The sequence below is a fragment of the Myotis daubentonii genome, chromosome 10, assembly GCF_963259705.1.
Source record: "Myotis daubentonii chromosome 10, mMyoDau2.1, whole genome shotgun sequence".
Classification (NCBI taxonomy): Eukaryota; Metazoa; Chordata; class Mammalia; order Chiroptera; family Vespertilionidae; genus Myotis; species Myotis daubentonii.
The window spans coordinates 66,909,265-66,931,478 of NC_081849.1; the positions used below are offsets into that span (position 1 = coordinate 66,909,265).

The following is a 22,214-nucleotide window of genomic DNA, read 5'->3' on the forward strand; positions in this document are numbered from 1 at the left end:
TAAATGAGAGAGAGAGAGAGAAAAAAAAAAAGCCCCAAACCTAAAGCCTTTGGAGCAATGCTGTACACAGTAAGTCGTGTAAGTGTTGGCCATTCTTATCCAGGGTCTACCAGGTCAGCTGCATCACCATTTACTTCCTTTCGAGCCTCACACCAACCTTCCAGATGGGTAGAGTTAGCCCCATTTTACAGATAGAAACCGGGGCTCATGAGGATTAAGTACCTTATTTAAAAGCAACATAACCAGGAGATGGCAAGACGAGCCCCTGAACCCAAGGAGTCATCATAACCATTATTAACATAATAATGGCCATTTACTGAAAGCTGGTTGGTGTGCTAAACACTTTACACCGATTATTTCATTAAATACTCAAAACTGCTCTAAGGAAAGAATTAGTGTAACTATTTTACAAAGGAGGACAAGGGGCTGGAACAGTGAAATATGTTGGCTGAGGTCACACCATAATTTAGGGAATAAAGCAGGGGCTTGGTCCCAGTTCTGACACCGAAACCCATGGTTTCTTCCACGAAAGGCCGGCCTGTCTGGTATTTTGTTATAGATCTTTTATCTCCACTTGAAATCATCAATGTGCCTGAGTTCACATGACATGTAAGACCCTGGCCTTGTTCAATAAAATCCAGGAACGGCCCTCTCCATCCGGGGACCCATCTATTGTCCTGGATTGTAAGGAGTCAAGCTCTCCCCCCATAAAAGCCTAGTTTTCTATCCATTTCCTTCTACAAAGTTTGGGTTGAGGATCTGAGATAGCAATTGGGAAGTGGGCTAAAACAAATCACAGGACGTTCTGAGTCACTAGACTTTTATCTTTTGGGAATTAGAACCACCCAAATATTTTCTCAAGTAAATCATCATCTGTTCACAGATCTTCTTCTTCCATGGAAGCATTTCCCTCAGCAATATGTGACTGCCCTACCCAGTTACACGTGGCTCTGAAAACACCTACCAGTCACTACATCTTTACTGCCCCAACCTCTATGGTGGTGCGAACACATGGACGGGCCAGGGATATCCGCATCCCGAAACAAAGATATCACAGTGGCGACTTCATGTTTTATCAAAACATGAACCAACCAAAACCTGGTGCTATCCGGGTGCTCCCTTTGCAATTATGTGGGCCTTCATGCTGACCTACTTATTAGCTCTTTAAACTACAGTTTGCTATAACTTACTAGAAGCCCGGTGCACGAATTCGTGCACCAGTGTGGTCCTTTAGCCTGGCCTGCAGGATGGGGCTGAAACCGGCTCTCTGACATCCCTCCAGGGGTCCTGGATTGTGAGAAGGCGCAGGCCAGGCCAAGGGACCCCACCGGTGCATGATCAGGGTTGGGGAGGGACATGGGAGGTTGGCCAGCCGGGGAGGGATCATGGGAGGGCTCCAGGGCGTGTCCGGCCCATCTAGCTCAGTCCCGATTGGCTGGACCCCAGCAGCAAGCTAACCTACCGGTTGGAGTGTCTGCCCCCTGGTGGTCAGTGCACATCATAGCAACTGGTCGACCGGTCGACTGTCTTCCCCCTAGTGGCCAGTGCAAGTCATAGTGAGTGGTTGAGTGCCTTAGCATATCATTAGCATATTATGCTTTGATTGGCTGAACAGCCGACCAGTTGACTGGACACTTAGCATATTAGGCTTTTATTATACAGGATAGGAACATTACTATTTAGGAAAACAAATTCCAAAGTGGCAGTCTACTCAGTTTACTAAAGATACCCTATTGGTTTTAATGACGTGTAACACAAAACAGCCTTGCTGACGCTAAAGAAGCACATTTCTTGCTAGGGCACTCTGCCCCATCAGAGGGCCAGGCCACCCTCAGAGTGACAGCATCCCCCGTCCGGCTGGCTCCCTGGCTCCAGAGGCTGGAAGGATGGCAAAAGGGAGGGGGGTGGCAGCAAGTTTGCCTTGGCCGACTCTGCTCTGTAATCTCGGCCCACAGTCTGGTCTGGGGCAGTCCTGGATAAAACACAAGACTAAGAATTCAAGCCAGGAAGTCTTGCTTCCTAGCACTGGGTAAAAACCACCAATTAATGGAAATGCCAGTGACTACTCACTCCTCAGTACAAGAGTCAGGTTTGGGAAAAACACTTGCCCTCAGTGAGCATTTGAGGTGCCAGAGTTTTCCTCCAAAGCAGTTCAGACTCTGCGTGCGGATGAAAGGAGGCCCTTGGTGTGAGACACAACTGACTTTGCCCAGAAGATAAAGAAAAACAGGACTTCCAGAAGCCTGCAAAATACTTATAGCTTCTGCACAACAAAAGTTTAGTACAGGTAAAAATTTTAGTTTTTCTAATTTCATCTTGCCTAAAATCCCCCCTAAAAAGAAGAATCATAAGGAAACTGGTAACTTAAACCTCTAATCCCAGGCTTATGTCTTAGATTTTGAAGAAATATTGAACTCATTTATTTGGATAAAAAGAGACAAGAATTTGATATTCTTCAATTAAATATCGTGATTGCACATATACTGTAAAAACACTTGAACTTACACCTATATTATGTCACTGTATTTCTAATGACTTAACAGGGCTGCTGTTACTATCCAAGTGATCATCAGTGGCAGATGGAGTGGATACCAGGGTGAAATACTCAGCTGGAATGCCGTCATTGACAATTGTCGGATGTGGGTCCCCTCCTCCCCAAATTCCTGACTGTTTTTGGTCTTCCAAGAATTCATTGTTCCTAGGCCCAGAGTCCGGAGCAAAACACCAACAGCCTGGATGTGGTCTAAGGACGCTGCCAGCACATCTGAGACCCTGCAGGCAGCTCATGTGACATCTGATACACAGTTTCTCATTTAACTATGTGAGCACAGGGACAGGTACAATGTTAACCCTCACTGTTCAGGTAAGAAAACAGGGGCTCTGAGAGTCAGATAACTTGCCCATGGTCACATGTCACATGTGGCAGATTCTGAATCTGGGTTCAAATTTGATGCGCTCCAAAGCTTAAACGTATTTCTCCTTTCCACAAAAATAAAACCTACTTCACAGACCCTTTGGAAGTCCACGCTTCTCTTAGGTCTCAGGTGGTGTTTGTTTTCAATCCACCTTTCTTATCTGGCCCGCATGTTCGGTAGAAGCCTGTCTCTTGTCCAGAGGCACTGCTTGGTGGGATCACAGCTATGTGCCCCCAGGACCTACCCCAGGGTGAGGCGGGTCCATCCTGTGCGCTCCTAAAATCCATGGTAGATCATGGTTCCCTGGACATGGTAAATCTTAGGTGTACTTTTAGCCGCACGGACCTGTGGCAAGCTTCATCCCTAAAGCAGGAAACCTAGAAGTTGTCAGGCCACGGGTTTACTGGTTTCCCCAGCTAAATGTGAAATGCCAACAACTGAGGCATTTCCCGGAAGGCAGAGCAAGTGGGCAACGTAACCGCATTCCTCCTGTTTTTCACCATGTGCGCAAAGGCTGAATAGCTGGAGCCTTTGGAACACACCCCTTCTTTTCTGCGCAGGAAGCCGGGGGGAAGCCCTGCCTGGCTGCACGTTGGAATCACCGGGGAGTTTCAACGACGCCAAGGCTGGGGTGCGGCCCTGGCATCTGGATTTTCAAAGCGCCCAGGAGATTCTAAGGTGCAGGCAGGGCTGAGCAGCCCCGGCCAGACCAGCGTGGGACAAACCACTCCGCTGAGGCTCCGGTTCATGCCTCCGGACTTTCCCCGCGTTCCTCACTCCCGGTTTCTCCGCCCTGTGCCCTGGGAGCGCTCCGGGAGCCGCTCTGCGCTCTGCGTTCCGCCCGCACGCGGGACCCCGCCGCCCTGCGCCCAGGACCCCGGAGACGTCTGCCCGCGAACACCCGCCCCCGCGCTGGGACTTACGTGGCCGCCAGGTTTGCAGAGCGGGGCGCGCGGGCCGGGCGCGGAGGACCGGGCGAGGCCGGCAGCGGAGGGGAGCAGGGCGGGAGCCGCCGCCCGGCCGCCCAGACCGGGAAGTGGGGGAGGCAGCGGCGGCCGCGCCCCCTGGCAGCTGCGGGAGGGGCCGGCCGCGCGGGGGCGGGCCTGGCGGGGCTGCGGGGCGGGGGCGCAGGAAAGCGGGCGGCTCGGAGCGCGGCGCAGAAGGTGGCCTGGGGCAGCCCCTGGGGCGCTCCCCTGCGGAGCCCGGGTGGTCAGGCCACGCTGGGGCGAGGGGCGAGGGGCAGGCCCGAGGGCCCGCCTAGGGGGGACAGGGGGACTGTCGCTCCAGCTGGGCCAAGGCCGCTGCGAGCCCAGGGCCGTCACCCTAAAAGTGCCAACCCAGCAGCTGCAACTAGAGGCAACGCCTGGGCACGACAGTGAAACTTTTTTTCCCCAATTGAATTTAGTGGGATGACATTGGTGAATAAAACCACACAGTTTTCAAGTGTGCACCTCTACAAGTATTCACCTGCACACTGCATCGTGCCATCACCACCCACAGTCAAGCCCTTTCCTCCACGGGTTACCCCCCTGCGCCCTCTTCCAGCTGCCTCCAGACGGCGAAACTTGTTAAAATGTGACACATGCTCTCCGATGAATCCGAGCTCAAAGTAAGCAAACTTTTAAAAGACAGAGCACACACTTGGAGTTACACTTTTAAAAATCTAAGCTTTTCTTCCTGTCCTTAAATCAGCTCGTGGTGGTGTACATTTTATATTCTGTACGTTATGCTGTAATGACTTGTAAAGGAATCCTTAACATAATAAATTTCCCCATAAAAATATTGTAAACTTTTGAAATGGGGAAAGTCTACATTAGGCATAGGGATGCTGTAAAAAATTGTCACTTATTCACACAAAAATGCATTCAATTATGGGACCACGCATGCTCATGAATACTGGCATTCCCATCAAAGGCTGCCTTCTGGGAAAGAATGTTCATAACTCAGAAGTGAAACTTGGCAAAAGTAAAATGGATAGGATACATTGTGCAAACTTCTAAGCACTGAAAAGATGCTAAAGATACTAATTCCTTCAGTTTACCCTTGTTTGAACCTCTAGGATTCTGCATTTTATTTTCCAGGTCTTTTTAACTCTCATCCCCCCCCCCCCCCCCCCCATATCCTGTTTTATTGCATTCTGAGTAAATTCTTCCGTTCTGTTTTTCATTAATTATTTTGTGACCATTTGAATTTGCTGTTTAACCTGCCTGGGATAGGCAGAGTAGTCCCTCCACCTCCTCCATGAGGTCCACCTCTTATACCTGGAACCTGTGAATGTGGCAACGGAGAAGTAAGGTAGCAGGTGGGATGAGGAAGGGCGCTGACCTTGAGATGGGAAGATGATCATGGATTGTTTGTATGTGGGCAGAATGTAATCACAAAACTCTTATAAGGGGAAGAGGGAGACAGAAGAACCAGAGATGGCAGCCTGAGCAGGATGTGGCCTGATGTTGCTGGCTTTGATGGAGGAGGAATGGGGCTATGAGCCAAGGAATGAGTGTGGCTTCTGGAAGCTGGAAAAGTAGAGGAAACACTCTCCCACAGAGCCTCCAGAAGGAGCGCCGTCCTGCTGGCACTTTGATTTTAGCCTTAGGGCAGTGATGGCGAACCTCTGACACACGTGTCAGAGGTGACACGCGAACTCATTTTTTTGGTTGATTTTTCTTTGTTAAATGGCATTTAAATGTATAAAATATCAAAAATATAAATCTTTGTTTACTATGGTTGCAAATATCAAAAAATTTCTATATGTGACACGGCAACAGAGTTAAGGTTTTTCAAAATGCTGACACGCCGAGCTCAAAAGGTTTGCCATCACTGCCATAGGGAGACCCTTTTAGACTTCTGACCTCCAGAACTGGAAGATAATAAATTTGTTTTGTCTTAAGTTACTAAATTTGTGGCAACTTGTTACAGCAGCAATAGGAAATCAATATACCGTTCATTTGAGTATTTAACTTCAACAATAATATATTTGCTTTCTAAGAATCTTCTGGTTCCATTTCTAGTTTTCTTGGTCATTTTTAAGTCTCCTGTTCTTTGTTGGTTCCATCATTTTTAAAAAAAGGCATATGTAGTTAATTTTTGTAGTTAAACTTTGAGATAATTATAAATTGGCATGCAGCTTTCAGAAATAATGCAGAGAGATCCATGTACCCTTACTGGTAACATCTTGCAATATCACATCCAGCATGTGAGGCGCTGACACAGTTAGGATACAGAATATTTGCATCACTACAAAGATCCCTCATGTTCTCCTTTTATATCACACCACCCCCTCTTCAACCACGGGCAACCACTAATCTGTTCTCCATTTCTATAACTTGTCATTTCAAGAATGTTATGTAAATGGAAGCATACAGTACGTAACATTTGGGGATTGTTTTTTTATTCACTCAGGGTAATTCTCTGGAGATTCATCCAGGTCATTGCATGGATCAATAGTCCTTCCCTTTTTATTGATGAGCAAGTAGCATTTCACAGTATTACCACACAGATCGCTTAACTGTTCACATGTTGAAGGACATCTGGGTTATTTCCAGTTTGGGGCTATTATGAATAAAGCTGCTATAGACATTCATGTACAGGTTTTTATGTGAACATAAGTTTTCATTTCTCTAGGAATGAAAATACCCAGGAGTCAAACTGGGTAGTTGCATGTTTAGTTTCTTAAACTGTCAAACTATTTTCCAGAGTAGCTGTACCATTTTATATTCCCACCTTCAAACATATAAGTGATCAATAGTTGGATGGATAAATTGTAGTATACTCATACAATGAATACAACCATAAAAAAGAATGAAGTGTTGCCTGGCCAGCGTGGCTCAGTGGAGGCTTCGGTTCGATTCCTGGTCAGGTCACCTGCCTGGGTTGCAGACTCGATCCCCAGTGTGGGGCGTGCAGGAGGCAGCCAATCAATGATTCTCTCTCATCATTGATGTTTCTCTCTCTCCCTCTCCCTCTCTGAAATCAATAAAAATATACTTTAAAAAAAAAGAATGAAGTGATTTATGCTAAATGTTGGTGAACCTCAAGGACATTAAGTGAAAGAAGCCAGACATCAAGTATCAAAAGAAGTTAAATGATTCACATATTGAATGATTCCTTTTATATGAAATAGCCATTGATGTTTGTATGTTTATCTTGTATGGTGTGTGTGACCTTGCTGAACTCATTTATTGGTTCTAAGAGATACTTTTGGTAGATTCTTAGGTATTTCCTACATAGACAATCATGTCATCTATAAATAGGGACTGTTTCATTTATTGCTTTCCAACCTGTATGCCTTTCATTTTCTTTTCTCGCCTTTTTGCACTGGTTAAAACTTCCAGCACTATGTTGAAGTCATTATGGGGAGGAGGGGTGGGAGGTGGGACTCATTACTGCTGGTGGCTTTTCTGACACCAACCTGATAGTGATGGCCAGGGACTGGTGAGGGTACCTTGATACAGCCTGGTGAGGGTAGAATTCTAGGTTCCCTCTTGACCTTTGCTGGCTAGAGGTCAGGGGTCCACAATTTTTCTGGGGTTTGCTTGGATTAAAGCATTTATTCTCTAAAAGTTTTGTCTTGCTAGATTGTTTCCTACTCATTTTGCTAGACACAGCAGGTTTTATTATTACTGTTGTCATTTTTTGTTTGTGCTCATTGGTGCTTTGGAATTACTGGCTTCTTCGGCTACAAGTCTCAGTGAGATGTGTGAAGCAAAAGAAAACCCAGGGAATTCAGTATCATGTCATGCCTTGGGTCCTGAGATCCCTGGCTAGTCTGCCTTCTCTCCAGCTTTCAGTCTTCTGTTTGTTTTGTATAGAATGTTCAGGGATTTTAGCGGTATGTAACTAAAGGATTAGGAAAGAGTATGTCTACTCTATCTTCCAAGAAGTCAAAGTCACCATATATATTGCTAGTGTTTTAATTTTTTTTCCAAAAGTTATAATTTTAGGTGAGCTAGATCATTAGAATATTTGATTTTTAGTATCTAAGCAAAACTGAGCTCTGCTCACTGTTATTACCATAACTGTATTAGCAGGTCAGTGACAAACTTGGTCTTCTTTGGAGGAGTTGAGAACTGGAGGAAAAGAGAATATTGGAGGGTATACTTGAAACTAGTGAGGTATTAACAGCTAAGAAACATGGTCTCACCTGCAGGCTATGGCTCAGTGTCACTGTAGAATCATAGCTGTAGCTGAAAGTCCTTTGGTCATTTTTCCCAGGAGAATACACTGAATCTTTATTTTATGCTCCTGCAGCTAGTTCACTCACATTCCAGGAACCTGTTTGGAGGTCCAGCTCCCTACATTTCTGAGACAGAGGATAGCTTTTTATAACCAGGATTGCTTTATTCATGACTCTTCTTTTCTCCATTTATTCAGTTAATAAATGTTAAGAAGGTGACCATTTCTTTCTAAGCCAAGAATTAATTGTATCTTCGAGAAAACACTTTTTCCTCCTGATCTTGCTTCTTCTACTTTAAAATCCCATTCCAAGGGTGGCCCTGTACAAGCTTAATTCTTCAATAAGAACCAGAATGATGCTAATACTTAATATATGCCAGGTTCTATTCTAAGCTCATTACATATATTTACTCCTCAAAACAATCCTAAGACATAAGTGTTTTGGCTGTCCCCACTCTACAGGCAAGGAAACCGAGGCACAGGGTCAAATAACCCAAAGTCTCCCAGCTGGAGAGTGATGTCTGGTTCCAGAGTCTGTGCAATAATCCTCTAACCACAGAGACTGCATATGGCCAAGGGCAGACCTACTATGTTTGATGATTGGAATCTCTAACAAAATGAAATGCAGTACTTTAGTGGGGAATGTAGGATAAACCACACATGCATGTATTCCTTGAGGAAGAGTGTGGCAGCTTTTAAATTTAAAAAATTTTTATTATCAACTGTTTTTGCAGCTTGCTTGCTCTTATGAAGCTGATAAAACAAAAACATTTCCAGAACAGAGCGATTCACCAGCACCGTCATTAAGTTGAAAATCTATTCTTTGTCACAGAGCAAGAATACACTTCAGATCCACTCAAGAAAATAACTTCACAGAAAAGTGTTTACAGAAAGACCCACATCCATTTACCATGCATTCCAGTGCCTCATGGTCCCCTTTGCAACTGCCTAACTCTGAACCCAGTTTCTTTTTATAGTCCAAAAACAAGGAACCACTCAGAGATATCCCCTCAGAGCACTGTTGAAAATATATTAAACATAGAGGTATCCCAGATCCCTGTTCCAAATATTAAAAATATATTAAATGAGCACATAGAGAAAATATCCATAGGTATAGTCTATTTATGTTCTAATGAGTGTTTGTTTCCTTGCTTTTGATAATGTCTTCAATTTCTTCCGAGACCTTTCCTCTGTAGTCATTTGGCTCTATTGCATTTAACTTCTTTTGATACTCCAGGGGCAAACCATTCTCTTTGGCGCCCATGCAAATGACCTAGAAATAGTAAAATAAATAAAAATACCTCTTTTAGTATTTAACTTAGTATACCACAGCTTTATCTGCAGTATCAAAGCATGAAATATTAGCTTTCAGATAATTTTAGAGTAACTCTAGAATAAATAATTCTAGAACAAAATGGAGATATGGTCACTTCTTTCACAATAAGGATGAAAGTGCAGGGAATTTTCAAAGCCACCTGCTAGGCCCTAATGGAATATCAACTCTACTCAGTAGTATGACAAAGTACTTTTATATTAAGACAAAAAACTTATTTATAGACTATGTATAATCTTTTAAGAAAAAACTCTTCTTAAAAAAAATTAAAGTTTACAGGGAGCAGTTTTCATTGACTCCCAGAGTCTAGTCTACCGATGAATTAGACATGAGGAAGTAAAGGGCAACCGTATTCAGTGGTACTTTTCAGATCTACACCAGGCTAATCTGCTAGGTTCCTTACTGGGAAATTCCAGAGCTGGCCTGGAACTGGGCCACCCCTCTGGGTGCCGTGTCCTGACTGGGCCTGCTAACAATTCCTAACTTGGGGTTTCTGAAAAGGGATGTGGAGGTCTCTACCCACATTTTTTTCCCTGTGCTTGTGGGGAGTGGTTTCCTGAAAGGCAGTGTGCCTTTTTTTTTTTTTTTTCTATCTAGGGATGGAAAACATTTCAGCAGTAGGAAATATATATTTTTCCCAATGCATTTTGGTGTTCATGTTTTGTGGAGAGAAAATCGATTACAAAAGCCCACATATAGGAAGAAAATATGTGTCTAGAATTATGAATTATACATATTTCTAACAGCGTTTTAAAATAAAGTTTTAGGAATATAGTTCTATCATTACAAATAAATCTGAATATTGTATTTTAGGTAAATAACTATCATTTTTGTATTTAAAATTTTTTATTAAAATGAATTGTTCATGTAGAATTTAAAACACATAAAATTTTTAAAAAACAAGATATTCTTTAGATTAGTTCAGTGAAAATTAAGAGGCATCACCCAAAATCTTAGTAAGTAGCTTACCTTTTTATACTGGGGTGAAGGGGGAGCGCTCTCATAATTTCTCATCTGGTAACTTCGACAGGTTATTTTTTTTCCTTCTTGAGTGTAAACATTAATTTCCATTGGGGCATATGTTCCACTATTAACCCCTTCTTGCCTGAAACCAGAACAGCCAAGTTTTAATCATACTTGTCTTAGCCAAATTAGTTTACTGGATTAAGAATTTAACTATCTATGGATGTATTTGCTCCCTCTGTATTTTGGGATATAGTAGAACATATTGTATAATCCTACCACATCCAAAGTAAACTCGGCATTTTCATTAGAAAACCCTAGGTTTACTATTATTTGTTATACTTCTAACAGATCTCTATATTTATTTTATGTAAAAACATGCTTCAATGTAGCTATTTTCATCTGTATATCCCCGAGACATCAGTCTCTCGGCTACACAAAGTGGACTGTGTGCTGACAGCAGGAGGGTATCCAGCCAGAGCAGAGCAGTTGATGGCTTCCTCGTTCACAGGTGAGTGAAGCACAACGCGGGTCAGATAATCTGCTCTTTGCAAATCTACTCATTTCTGCCAACTTCCTCTGTACTAAATACTCTGCCTCACAACTCATGGGAATTTTAGTTATAAAAAGTATTAAAGCCCCCTGACTGGTTTGGCTCAGTGGATAGAGCGTAGGCCTGCGGACTCAAGGGTCCCAGGTTCGATTCCGGTCAAGGGCATGTACCTTGGTTGCGGGCACATCCCCAGTAGGGGGCGTGCAGGAGGCAGCTGATCGATGTTTCTCTCTCATCAATGTTTCTAACTCTCTATCCCTCTCCCTTCCTCTCTGTAAAAAATCAATAATATATATATATATATATAAAAGTATTAAAGCATTCCTAGAATGCTTTAAGTTAGAAGTTTTCACAAATTATTCTTTCTTTTTACTGATTCAACTGCCACTGTAAATTAGTTTTTAAAAAATGGCTCTAAAACGACTACTTCCGAAATCAATAAATATGTGTGACAATTTAAAAAATCTTCATGCTTTTTCACCATATGAAACTACGAAGATTTATATAAGCAAACAGAATGAAAATAAGGACTTCCATCTTTTACAGAAGGGTTTACACATGTCACCCCCAAATCTCAATCAGAAAGTGTGACCTTCTAGGCTTTTCTTTTTAGGAAATGCACATTATACCTTTTCTATTAACTCTAAAGTGTAAAGAATATGTCTGTAGTATATGGTTTTGAAAAACCAACACATAAAGATACACATCCTTGCATATGACCCACTTTCAGAATTTGTAATTATTTTAACTTATAATTAGAAGCCACCTACTTATCCAGAGAACTTAAATTGCTTTTGTTCATTTTCCATACTACTCCCCACACTTCATCGCCAGGACTTTGAAAAATGGTGGCTATACCTCCATGCCAAGTTTCACTTGTTTTGCCTTGGAAATTGCCAAAGTCAAGCTTAAAATCCTACAAAGAAAACCAAAGTGACATGATCAATATTCTCTTGAACCAAAATTTCCTCAAAAAAGAAAAAAAAGATTTACCTTGAACTTTATGCAATTAAAATATAAACTTTGAGTTCCTTCTATGTGTAAGAAGCTGTGGAAAATAGAAAGATAAACAAAAATCCAGATCTCAAGGACTGTATGTATTTTTCATATTCTTCTTTAAAAATGAAATGTATACTGAATAGGTACAGTATCTTACCATAAACAAAAGGTTTAAGAGGGAAGAAAAATCCCATAATCCCAATGCCTTAACAACTATTTTCATTTTTGAAAATTACTTCCCAGCCTACTTACAGATAGATTTTTAACTTAGAAGCAATCACAGTGTACATAATTATTGAAACTGGGTGAAAGCTACATAGGGGTTATAATATTTCTACTTTTATGGATGTAAGGAGCATTGACTAGTATATATCACTATGTTTGCCCTAAGGGAGCTGGCATTTGAGGGTAATTTGTATACATATGAACACTAATCTAATATTCATAAACTGTACTAATATATCTATAATTATCATAAAAGCAACTAACACACTGGAAAATTACTGGGTTCTATATACGTACCGTGCTATGAGCTTTATATGGACTCTCATTTGTATCTTGCCTAATAACCTTATTATACCCATTTCACAGCAAGAAAAACTGTGGCTTACAAAGATTAGGCAACTTGCCTAAGGTCTCATGACTAATAAGTAATGGAGCCAGGTTTCCAGTTTAGCTTCTTCCCTCACAGAGAAGGCACAGTCCTGGGGAAGATGAAAAGTCCTTACTTGGCTGTTTGATCTAGGAAGATTGCTTCCCATCTTTCCAGAAATTAGTTCCCTTAATGATAAAGTGAAAAAGGATGGGCTCAATAATAAGTCTAAGGTTTATATTTTATCCTTTATTTTCTTAAAAACCTTCTCAGACATTTTAGGAAAAAGGTTTTTTCAGTGACCAGTACCTTCAACTGGTATCCTGGATATTCTAGGACCAAGTGTCCCATCAAAAGATCTGATAAAAATTACCACCACACTAGGAACTGGTTGTCTATTGCTAAATGCAAGAGACAATTTTCATGCTTCATCTTGTTCCAGTTCTCAGCTGCTTCTGACACAGTTAAACAACCCTGTCTTGATCTGCTTCCTTCCTGACTTTCAGGTTGTTCCTTGATCTCAATTACCTTTGCCAACTCCTCCTCGACTACCTGGTCTTTAAATGTTGGGGTGCCTAAGGGTTCAGTTTAGGCCCTTTTCTCTGTGCATTCAGTAGTCTGCTCAAGACAATCTCAACCCTCCAATAACTTCAAATATCTAATATTCCAATCATCTTTTAATCCAACCCAAATCTCTCTCTGGGCTTTAAAATGCTTAAAGCAAGCCTAGTACATTCCGAGTACTTTATAAATGTTCATTAATATTGTTCTGCTCACTTGGATGTAAAACTAGCATCTCAAATTTAGTACATGCAAACCGAGGTTGATTTCCCCTCCCAAACCTGATTCTCCTCTTTAAAAACATCACCCACCCTGTTATTGCACCAACAACCTTAGTCATCCCTATTATCTCTTTCTGCCTTCATCATCAATCACTGTTGACAGTTACCTCCTAAATATCCCCCAAACAAGGTGTTTCTGCTGTCCTTGGGCAGATGATGACACTGTTACTCCCTAAATATCCCCCAGACCCACCTATCCTCCACTGCGCCCACTCAAGGTGCCATCATCTTTAGTATGGAGCTTTTTAACTGGGCTCCCCACAACCCCTATTGCCACCCCTACCCCTTCCAATCCATCTCCCACAGCAACCAGAAGAGGTAAATTAAAGATGTAAATCTGATCGTTCCTTTGCTTAAATTCCACGGTGGGTCTTCTGCTCTCAAGATAAAACCAGTCTTCTTTGACCTGTGGTCCTGCAACGTGGCCCTTCCCTACCTCTGCAGCCCTCATGCTGTATCTCCTTCACACACTCAGCTCCAGCCTCACCAGCTGGGGGACCCAGCTTCTCTCCTGAGTGAGGTCTTTTGCACACACCATTCCTTGTTTGTTTCTTCCCTCCCCTGATCATTCAGGTCTTGGCTTAAGCAATCACATTTTCAAGAAGAGCTTTACTGAGCATTCCGGTTAGGTCAGGTCTCCATGTCATACACTCTTATAGCACCTTGTATGTCTCCTTAATAATAATTTTTTTAAAAGGCCACTTTTTTAGAGCAGTTTTAGGTTCACAACAAAAATGAGACAAGGGTAAAACTCGTCTCCGTTTTAAGACTAACCACACCTGTAACTGGATAATCATTTTCTTGATAGCTCCCCTCATCATCTCAACTACAAAGTATCTGAACTTCTTTCCCACATTTGGGGGACTCCCTACCTTATGCATGTGGGGGAGCGGGTAGAGAGTGCCAGAGCTCAACTCCCAGTTTTGAAGCTTTGAACGCCAGAAGTTGGTTCTCCCAGCTTTGCTTGGGCACGTGACCAAGATCTAGCCAACCTGGACAGCACCCCCTCCTCCTTCCCCGAATCTTAATTATGCCCAAGGACAGCAAAAATTCCACTCTGGTGGTGGCGGCCACATCTGAGTTTCAGGATCTGCAGGGGTGTAGTGACAGCGGCAGGCAGGGTCCAGCACAGATGGTGCTGGCACTGCATGAGGCAGTGCCCACGTCTCCCCAGTTCAGCAGGGGTGCAGCCCTGGCCTCCCGGGCTGCTCCTGTCTGTGACGCTGGCTGTATTACCAATGCCATGCCTCCCTTTACGCCTGCCTGTTTTGTCAGCTTTGTGGTCCCAACTTCCTGGTCACTCTGTAAGCTCTCCAACAGCCTTTCAATGCACTCTTTTTCCTGCCTAAATCAGCCACTTTCTGTTGCTTGCAACTAAGAACCCTGATGATGACGGCAGAGGCCCTGTTTGTCGAGCTCAACAAGCAAAATGGTTTTGTGACATAATTTGTCTGTGTGCTTCTCCTATAGCCTGGAAGGTCCTCAAAGCAGCCAGCGCTACTCAATCATCTCTGTGTCTCCAGGTTAAGTGCTGGGAAAACATGCAACTAAGAACCCAGATGATCACAGCAGAGGCCGTGTTTGTCGAGTTCAACACGCCAAAAGGTTTCGTAACATAATTTGTCCACGTGCTTCTCCCATAGCCTGGAAGGTCCTCAAAGCAGCCAGCTCTACGCAATCATCTCTGTGTCTCCAGGTTAAGTGCTGGGAAAACATGCAACTAAGAACCCTGATGATCGAGTTCAACACGCCAAAAGGTTTCGTAACATAATTTGTCCACGTGCTTCTCCCATAGCCTGGAAGGTCCTCAAAGCAGCCAGCTCTATGCAATCATCTCTGTGTCTCCAGGTAAGTGCTGGGAAAAAAGGAATGAATGGACTGAGCTGAAGAGCATGAGTTTTACCCAGGTGGGCACCGGTTCATCCAGCCACTTGACGGAGCACAGCCCTTAGGAGGAATAAGACATGGTTCCAGCGTTCAGGGCCTCTCCGGTTTGGGGGGCTGGGGGGGGGGGGGCGGTGAGGGATGACGAAAGACAGGAACACGCATTTTTTACAACACCAGGTGTCAAGTCCGGCAGCAAAGATACTCACAGAACAGAAGGCAGCGGATTCCCTGACCTGGGTCAGAGACAGTTGCTCCGAGGTCTGAACGGAGTGTGTTCTGTGAGGATGCCCCTAAGTCAGTGGGCGAGAGGCGGCCGGAGCTGGGCAGAATGAGCATCTTGTGGGAAGGATAGGAGGACAGGAGGGAGCCACCGCGGCCTGGGGGCAGGTTCCCTGGGGGCACCGTTGCTGGGGTGGCAGCGCTCAGTAGGGGGCCAGCACGGGCCGTGCGGGCGAGGAGGGCTTGCCCAGGAGGCACGTCGTAAAGATAAGCCATAATCTTACGGGTTAGAGCTGCGTGCCCGGCTCCCTGGTCCGTGGGGTGGTCACCACGTCGCAGGGGCCGGGCGGGGAGCACTGACCTGCAGGCGGGCCACGCAGCAGAACGCGGCCGAGGGGTTTCGGAGTTGGATCCGCTCGGTCAGCAGGTTGCTGCCATAGGCGAAGTACAGAAAGCTCTCCTCCTCCTGGCCCCGCAAGTCCTCGCAGCCCGAGCTCGCCATGACCGGCCAGGCGCCCCGCGTCCGCAGCAGGGGTCGGAGGAGAGGACGCGACAGCAGCGCGGCCCCGGACGACCCCAGTTCAGCGGCCGCCGCCCCCGGAGTTACGGAGAAAGGTGGGAAGTGTGGGCCGGGCGATTCGGGAGCGAGCGCTCTTCTGATTGGCTGTCGGTCCCAACGATGCCAGTCGCCCCTGCTGATTGGCCAGACCCACCGCCCGCGATCCACTTTCCTCTTGGACTCGGAAATGCTCAGTCCGGCGGCGACCGGGGTCTGGTTCCTCATTGGACACGCCTTCTCTTGTCCCGCCTCCGTGGTCAAGGCCGCCTCTGATTGGCGAGCGGTCGGGCGCTACGCGGAGTCAGGTCAGGTCGCGTGGGCTCGGTTCGGCGGTCGCGGCGCGGGTCAGCACCAGGTTTCTCCCTCTCGGGCGTGGGCCGGGGTGGGGGGCGCGCGTGTGGGTGGAGGCAGTGTGTGCGCCCCAGGGAGTTCCGGGCAGGTCTGGGGCGAAACAGCGGCCCTGGTACGGCAGTTTCCTCACCCGCCGCTCGCCTCCGGCCCGGTTTGGATGAGTCGGTCAGGGCGGGTCTGTTCACCCCGCGCCGTTTCCCGCACCCCCAGCCCTGATGTTCTCCCCGATGCCTCTTCTAGGGACCCTCTGCCTCCGGTAGGAGTCCCTCTGAGCGTCCCGGGCTCCCTTCCCTGGCGGAAGTGCTGTGCCGGTTCCAATTCCGACGCTGCCGGTCGGCGTAAGTATTGCCATTAAGTGCACAAACCCCCCGGGTACAATAAGATATAAAAGTATTGAAACAATGGACTAAAACCCTATCTCGCTAACTCGGAAGTGAAGGGATTACTATGACCTCCGGGCCTAGAAGCGAGTCTTGGGCACCCAGATTTGGACCCCTAAATGCCATTCTCCGCCAAAAAGGTACCAGGGCGCCATGGAGAAGGGGCTGGGGCCCGGTCAGGATCTGGGAGTGAGTGAGTTCTTGGACTGTCTCCTGACAGGAAGTCGGGAAGTATCCAAGAAGTAAGAGGTTCTTTTATTATTTTCATTTTAAATATATCTTTATTGATTTCAGAGAGGAAGGAAGAGGGAGAGAGAGAGAGAAACATCAATAATGAGAGAGAATCCTTGATGGCTGCCCCCTGCAGGTTCCCTACTGGGGATGGAGCCCGCAACCCGGACATGTGCCCTTGACCAGAATCAAATCTGGGACCCTTCAGTCTGCAGCCTGGTGCTCTATCCACGGAGCCACACCAGCCAGGGCGGAGCCAGCTTGACGGAATGAATGCCCACTGGCCACAGTTAGAACAATTTTTTTTTTTAAATCGTTGATCCTTTTTTTTTTAATTTAATATATTTTATTGATTTTTTACAGAGAGGAAGGGAGAGAGATAGAGAGTTAGAAACATCGATGAGAGAGAAACATCGATCAACTGCCTCCTGCACATCTCCCACTGGGGATGTGCCCGCAACCAAGGTACATGCCCTTGACCGGGACCGAACCCGGGACCCTTCAGCCAGCAGGCCGACGCTCCATCCACTGAGCCAAACCGGTTTCGGCTAGAACAATTTTTAAAAATATATATTTTATTGATTTTTTACAGAGAGGAAGGGAGAGGGATAGAGAGTTAGAAACATCAATGGGAGAGAAACATCGATCAGCTGCCTCCTGCACACCCCCTATTGGGATGTGCCCGCAACCAAGGTACATGCCCTTGACCGGAATGGAACCTGGGACCTTTCAGTCCGCAGGCCCACGCTCTTTCCGCTGAATCAAACCGGTTAGGGCCAGTTAGAACAATTTGAGGGTCAAAAAGAATGACTGCAGTTGGTTGAAAATGTCAAACGTGTAAAAGTCATTTCCTGGAAAGAGTGAGCCAAATCTAAAAAAAAAATCCCAATAATTTCTAGAAACCCGTTTGCCATGTTATGTGTGGTGACTATTACACCAGCTCTTTCCTCTGAAAAGCGGTAAGTGGAGAAAATAAACATTTATCCTGCCTTTCTAGTTGCAGGTGAATTTCAGAGTCATCAGACAGCCCCAGTTGATGTGCAAAGCGCTGTTAATGAAACCATTTGGTGCAAGGGTGGTAGGGAACAGAATGTTAACCTGTGCACGATTATTCCCCAGGGATTACTTGCTGGTCATCAGGAGGAAAACAAGGACAGTGGGAAAATGTGGCCTCTCCCATCTTAGCCTAGATGAATCTTACTGCCACGAAACATGGGCCGTGACATTGTTGTGTCTCCAGCATCATCTGTGAGTATTGTTCCCCCAAATCTTTAACTCCAACATACTAAAGAGGAACTACAGGATTGAAGGGGGGGAAAAATGACACCAAGAGGAAAAATCTAAAGCAAACGATCGGACATACTGCAGAGCAAAGAGCTTAGTCTCTTACATTAAGCCGGTGTCATTTAATGAAATTAAGTCCTTCGCTGCTGGTCCGGAGCCATGGTGCCCTCGCTGTGGAAGGGGCTGGTGGGCGTCGGCCTCTTCGCTCTAGCCCACGCAGCCTTCTCCGCTGCGCAGCATCGTTCTTACATGCGGTTGACAGAAAAGGAAGACGATTCCCTGCCGATAGATATAGTTCTTCAGATACTTCTGGCTTTTGCAGTTACCTGTTATGGCATAGTTCATATTGCAGGGGAGTTTAAAGACATGGATGCTACTTCAGAACTAAAAAATAAGACATTCGACACTTTAAGGAATCACCCATCGTTTTACGTCTTCAATCATCGTGGTAGAGTCCTGTTCCAGCCTTCGGATACAGCAAATTCTTCGAACCAAGATGCGTCGTCTTTTAACACATCCTTGAAGTTACGAAAACTTGAATCACTGCATCGTTGAGATTTTTACAAATCATAACAACAGGACAGGACAAAGAGCTGGAATATTGGTGTTTGGGGAATATAAAACACCTCCCCCCACCGATACGTATCTGATCTTTCAGACCTAATTTTTTTAAAAGTTTATGCCCCTGTTTTTATACTGTTAAATCATTGATGCAGTATAAAATATCTGTGAAATGAGTCTTTGATCTTTCATAGAGTTCTTTCTTTTTTTCATTTAAAACAAATTGGCATCTTTTGTAAAAGTCACTGTTTTGAACACATTCCTTCTAGAGAAAAGTTGATGTTTTTGTAATTGTTTTCTCAGATTTCTTTTCCTTTGCACTACAGTTTTTAGGACCCTTTTGGAAACAGCGTGACTGCTGCATTTTGCTGCATGAACGGTAATAAAACGGTCTTCAGTTCTTAACAGGTGGACTTCTCTGCAGAGATTTTAGAAAGGTGACATCAGTTTTTCGTAGGCCCTCTAAAAAGGGTCTCTGCTTCAGGAGTTACTTGCCAGATTTTAATTTATCCCTCACTTCTCACCCCACCCGACTCCCATATACCTTCTAACATCAGCTATCTCGTGGCATCACTTCTCTGGAGTTCTGTGTGTAGTGAGCAATTTTTGTATCAGAAATTCTTTGTCATAACAAATATAGTTAACAGATTCAACTTGCTGTAAAGCTACTTGTATTCTCTTTGTTTATCTGTAAAAAATTTCCCTAATTGGTTATGTGGTGTAAGAATGTTGAAGATACACCAAAAGACCCTTTGGGATTTAATTATTCTGCTTATGTAGAAGAAGAATCACTGAGGAAAACTGATTGTCATTAGCCAGTTTAATTTATTCAAATTCTGTTATTTTATTGCATACTATACTAGTGAATTAGTAAAAATAAACTCATTAAAGGAATTGGGCCAAAAATGTTCTAAATACTTGGAACTACTATCTTTAATTGTTTGTTCATTAATATCATTTAAGAAATTGTTTTGTGGCTTCTGACTTGTAGCAGGCTTACGGTTTTCCCTCTTCATTGTATGTTGCTGAAGATGATACAGAGTAGTACTTTTTTAGGAACAGTAATTTTAGTTTTCGGGAAATTTGGCTAGCCCTTTGATCTGCAGAAAGCTTAACATTCCTTGTTAGAGAACATTTTATTGAATTCTCAGGTATGAAAACATTGCTTATGTGGAATTGTGTAGATGTAGAGGGAACAACTGCAGATTTGAAAAGGAAATGAGCTTTAGGCAAGAGTCTCCTGATGCCCTTAGGCTTGATGGCTTCTTTCCACTGGAAATTAACCTCCGCTTCTGTTCTGCCTGGAAACGCACAGCCCCAAAGCAGGAGATTATTTTGGCATTGGGCTTTTATTTTGTTTAGTTTTGTTTTGCCAACCTAGTCTACCTGTGGAATGCTAGCTCTGCCCTCTAAGGAGGACAAAGTTGGACATCTTCTGATAACCTAGAGTAATTTAGAAGTGAGTTAAAGATGTGAAGTCGGGGGTTAAAAGTGGTGATGACAAAATCAAAACCGTGTGAGAAACAACTCCTTACATAGGTTGTATACCGTCTCCTCGGGGATGACTAGGTTCCCAAGGGCCTCTTGTTTTCTTCTCTTGGGGCTGTCTTCCTTTCCTACTATGCTTTCAGAACAACTTTATGAAGCTGGAACTCACATTCCTTATAACTCACCCACTTAAAAGGTACAGTTCAGTGGTTTTGTAATATAGTCACTAGCTATGCAGCTATGACCACAGTCAATTTGAGAACACCCAAAAGAAACTAACCCTTTAGCAGTCATCTCTCATTTCCCCCGATGCTTCCCAGCCCCAAGCAACCACTAACCTACTTTCTCCCTCTCTGATTTGCCTATTCTGGACCTTTAAATGGATTCATTCAATATCTGGTCTTTCATAACTGGCTTCTTAAAATAATTTTGTTCTATGGAGCGTGAGAACGTCTCATCTTGAGAACTGTGACTGCTGTGAAAGGAAGTGGTTGGTGAAATCAGTAGACGTAAGACGGAGGGTCAAATTTTATTTATAATGCTGTGAGACAGTCCATGACTACCTAGGGTAGTCCCAAAAATGTGATGCAAGCTAGCTCAGTCTGCAGTTGACTATTGAAGGCGCTCTAGAATATGGGAAGACTCACTTCTTAATAACCAGGGAACCAGCTACATGCGATGGGCTAATAGCCCAGCTGCACAAGTGCAGATCGGTGAGTCAGGCCATAGTGCCCTGTAACTCTGTTTTTCACACGTCCTCCATCCAAAAATGGCTTCTGTGGTCCAAGCTGGGAAAGACTATGTTGTTCACTTCCTCTTGGAGAGTCCCAGGGTCCATGACCACAGGAAGGAATCTGAGAATACCTGTCATGAAGAAACCTGCTGAGCTCGGTTCAGTCCTGACTTTCCCAAGCCTTTGGTGTTGGGACATGTTACCGAGCATGTGGGAAAAGCCTTGGTTTTTGAAGGATGATTGTTCAGTTCTTGAAGAACCATATTAACTAAACTCTTAAATTATACAGAAAATTGAAGACAAGCAATGGTGTTAGCTAGATGTTATTTATTGGTTTAATATGATTTCAGAGCCATTTGTTTATGACTTAAATGAAGTTGTTTTAATCCACCTGTTTATGACAAAGACAACACAAAAGTTGTCTTCAGCAGTGACGCTGTTTTAATACAAGAATGGAGCAGGCTGTGACCGGAAGTCATCATCTCCTCTGTTGATATGCTGTCAGCAGCTCATCTGCTAGGGACCCCGCTGGGGCTTATCAATAACATGTGGAGAAGCAACTATAGCTATATTGGGTTTATCTATAGTCTTTGTTTTATATAGAGTATTTAGATGGTAAATACTGACAATATGCGAGGACTATTGAAGAGTCAGTCTGGGCAAGGCGCACTTTGCTGAGCTAACTCTCTGGAGACCTTGGGGCGTTAGCACCTGTCTTGGTGAGGTGTTGCCTCGCAGACAGTGGTGATAAACCTTGCAGCACCCCTTTGAGGAATCATCCTGCCCACTAACACGTTCCTTAGCAACGTGCTCTGGCAGCAATGGACTTCTCATTTTGTGCTGGCAGCTGGAAGTCAGCTCCAGGTTGGTTAAGGGTGGCCCGCCCCAGTGCCTACTTGTAGAACAGGTCCACTTCAGCTAAATTTGGGCATTATTTCTTTCACCTCCCCTTGCCTGAATAATAGTATAATTAATCTAGCATTGCTTTGGCATATGTTATTTATTATCTTTTTAAGAGACATTATCCTGGATGCTATTTGCTTGTGACATTCCTCAATGAACCGGTGTTAAATAAATGGCTGGCAAAGACAAAATTAGTCTCTGAGCATAATTTTACCGCCAAAACACTAGAGAGAGAAGAGTTCCAAATCT

The 22,214-nt window shown here is 44.4% G+C and overlaps 3 protein-coding genes across 10 annotated transcripts in view; 1 reads left to right on the forward strand and 2 right to left on the reverse strand.

The window, feature by feature from the left end:
- NOD1 (nucleotide binding oligomerization domain containing 1) overlaps positions 1–3,990 on the reverse strand; it is a 29,732-nt gene extending 25,742 nt beyond the window's left edge. For 3 of the 6 annotated variants that reach the window (XR_009454791.1, XR_009454792.1, XM_059712677.1), the window contains exon 1: positions 3,839–3,990. The gene's annotated coding sequence lies outside the window, so the exon portion shown is untranslated. The other 3 variants (XM_059712680.1, XM_059712679.1, XM_059712681.1) reach the window with 3 other exon arrangements.
- A 5,107-nt stretch (positions 3,991–9,097) lies between these two features.
- GGCT (gamma-glutamylcyclotransferase) lies at positions 9,098–16,399 on the reverse strand. 2 transcript variants are annotated; one of them, XM_059712683.1, is made up of 4 exons: positions 15,837–16,399; positions 11,707–11,852; positions 10,390–10,525; positions 9,098–9,360 (listed from the first exon to the last, which is right to left on the reverse strand). In XM_059712683.1, exons 1-4 carry the CDS (start codon positions 16,257–16,259, stop codon positions 9,217–9,219), a joined length of 849 nt encoding a protein of 282 aa, XP_059568666.1. In that variant the 5' UTR covers positions 16,260–16,399; the 3' UTR covers positions 9,098–9,216. The 2 variants fall into 2 exon arrangements, with proteins under 2 accessions (XP_059568666.1, XP_059568667.1); XM_059712684.1 differs by lacking the exon at positions 10,390–10,525 and having other exon boundaries at positions 9,303–9,360.
- A 38-nt stretch (positions 16,400–16,437) lies between these two features.
- LOC132243096 (ER membrane protein complex subunit 5-like) lies at positions 16,438–22,156 on the forward strand. Of its 2 annotated transcripts, none has more exons than XM_059712685.1 (2): positions 16,438–16,723; positions 18,116–22,156. In XM_059712685.1, the coding sequence occupies exon 2, from the start codon at positions 18,440–18,442 to the stop codon at positions 18,833–18,835; it is 396 nt and encodes a 131-aa protein (XP_059568668.1). In that variant the 5' UTR covers positions 16,438–16,723; positions 18,116–18,439; the 3' UTR covers positions 18,836–22,156. The 2 variants fall into 2 exon arrangements, with proteins under 2 accessions (XP_059568668.1, XP_059568669.1); XM_059712686.1 differs by lacking the exon at positions 16,438–16,723 and adding an exon at positions 16,783–17,014.
- Positions 22,157–22,214: the final 58 nt, after the last annotated feature.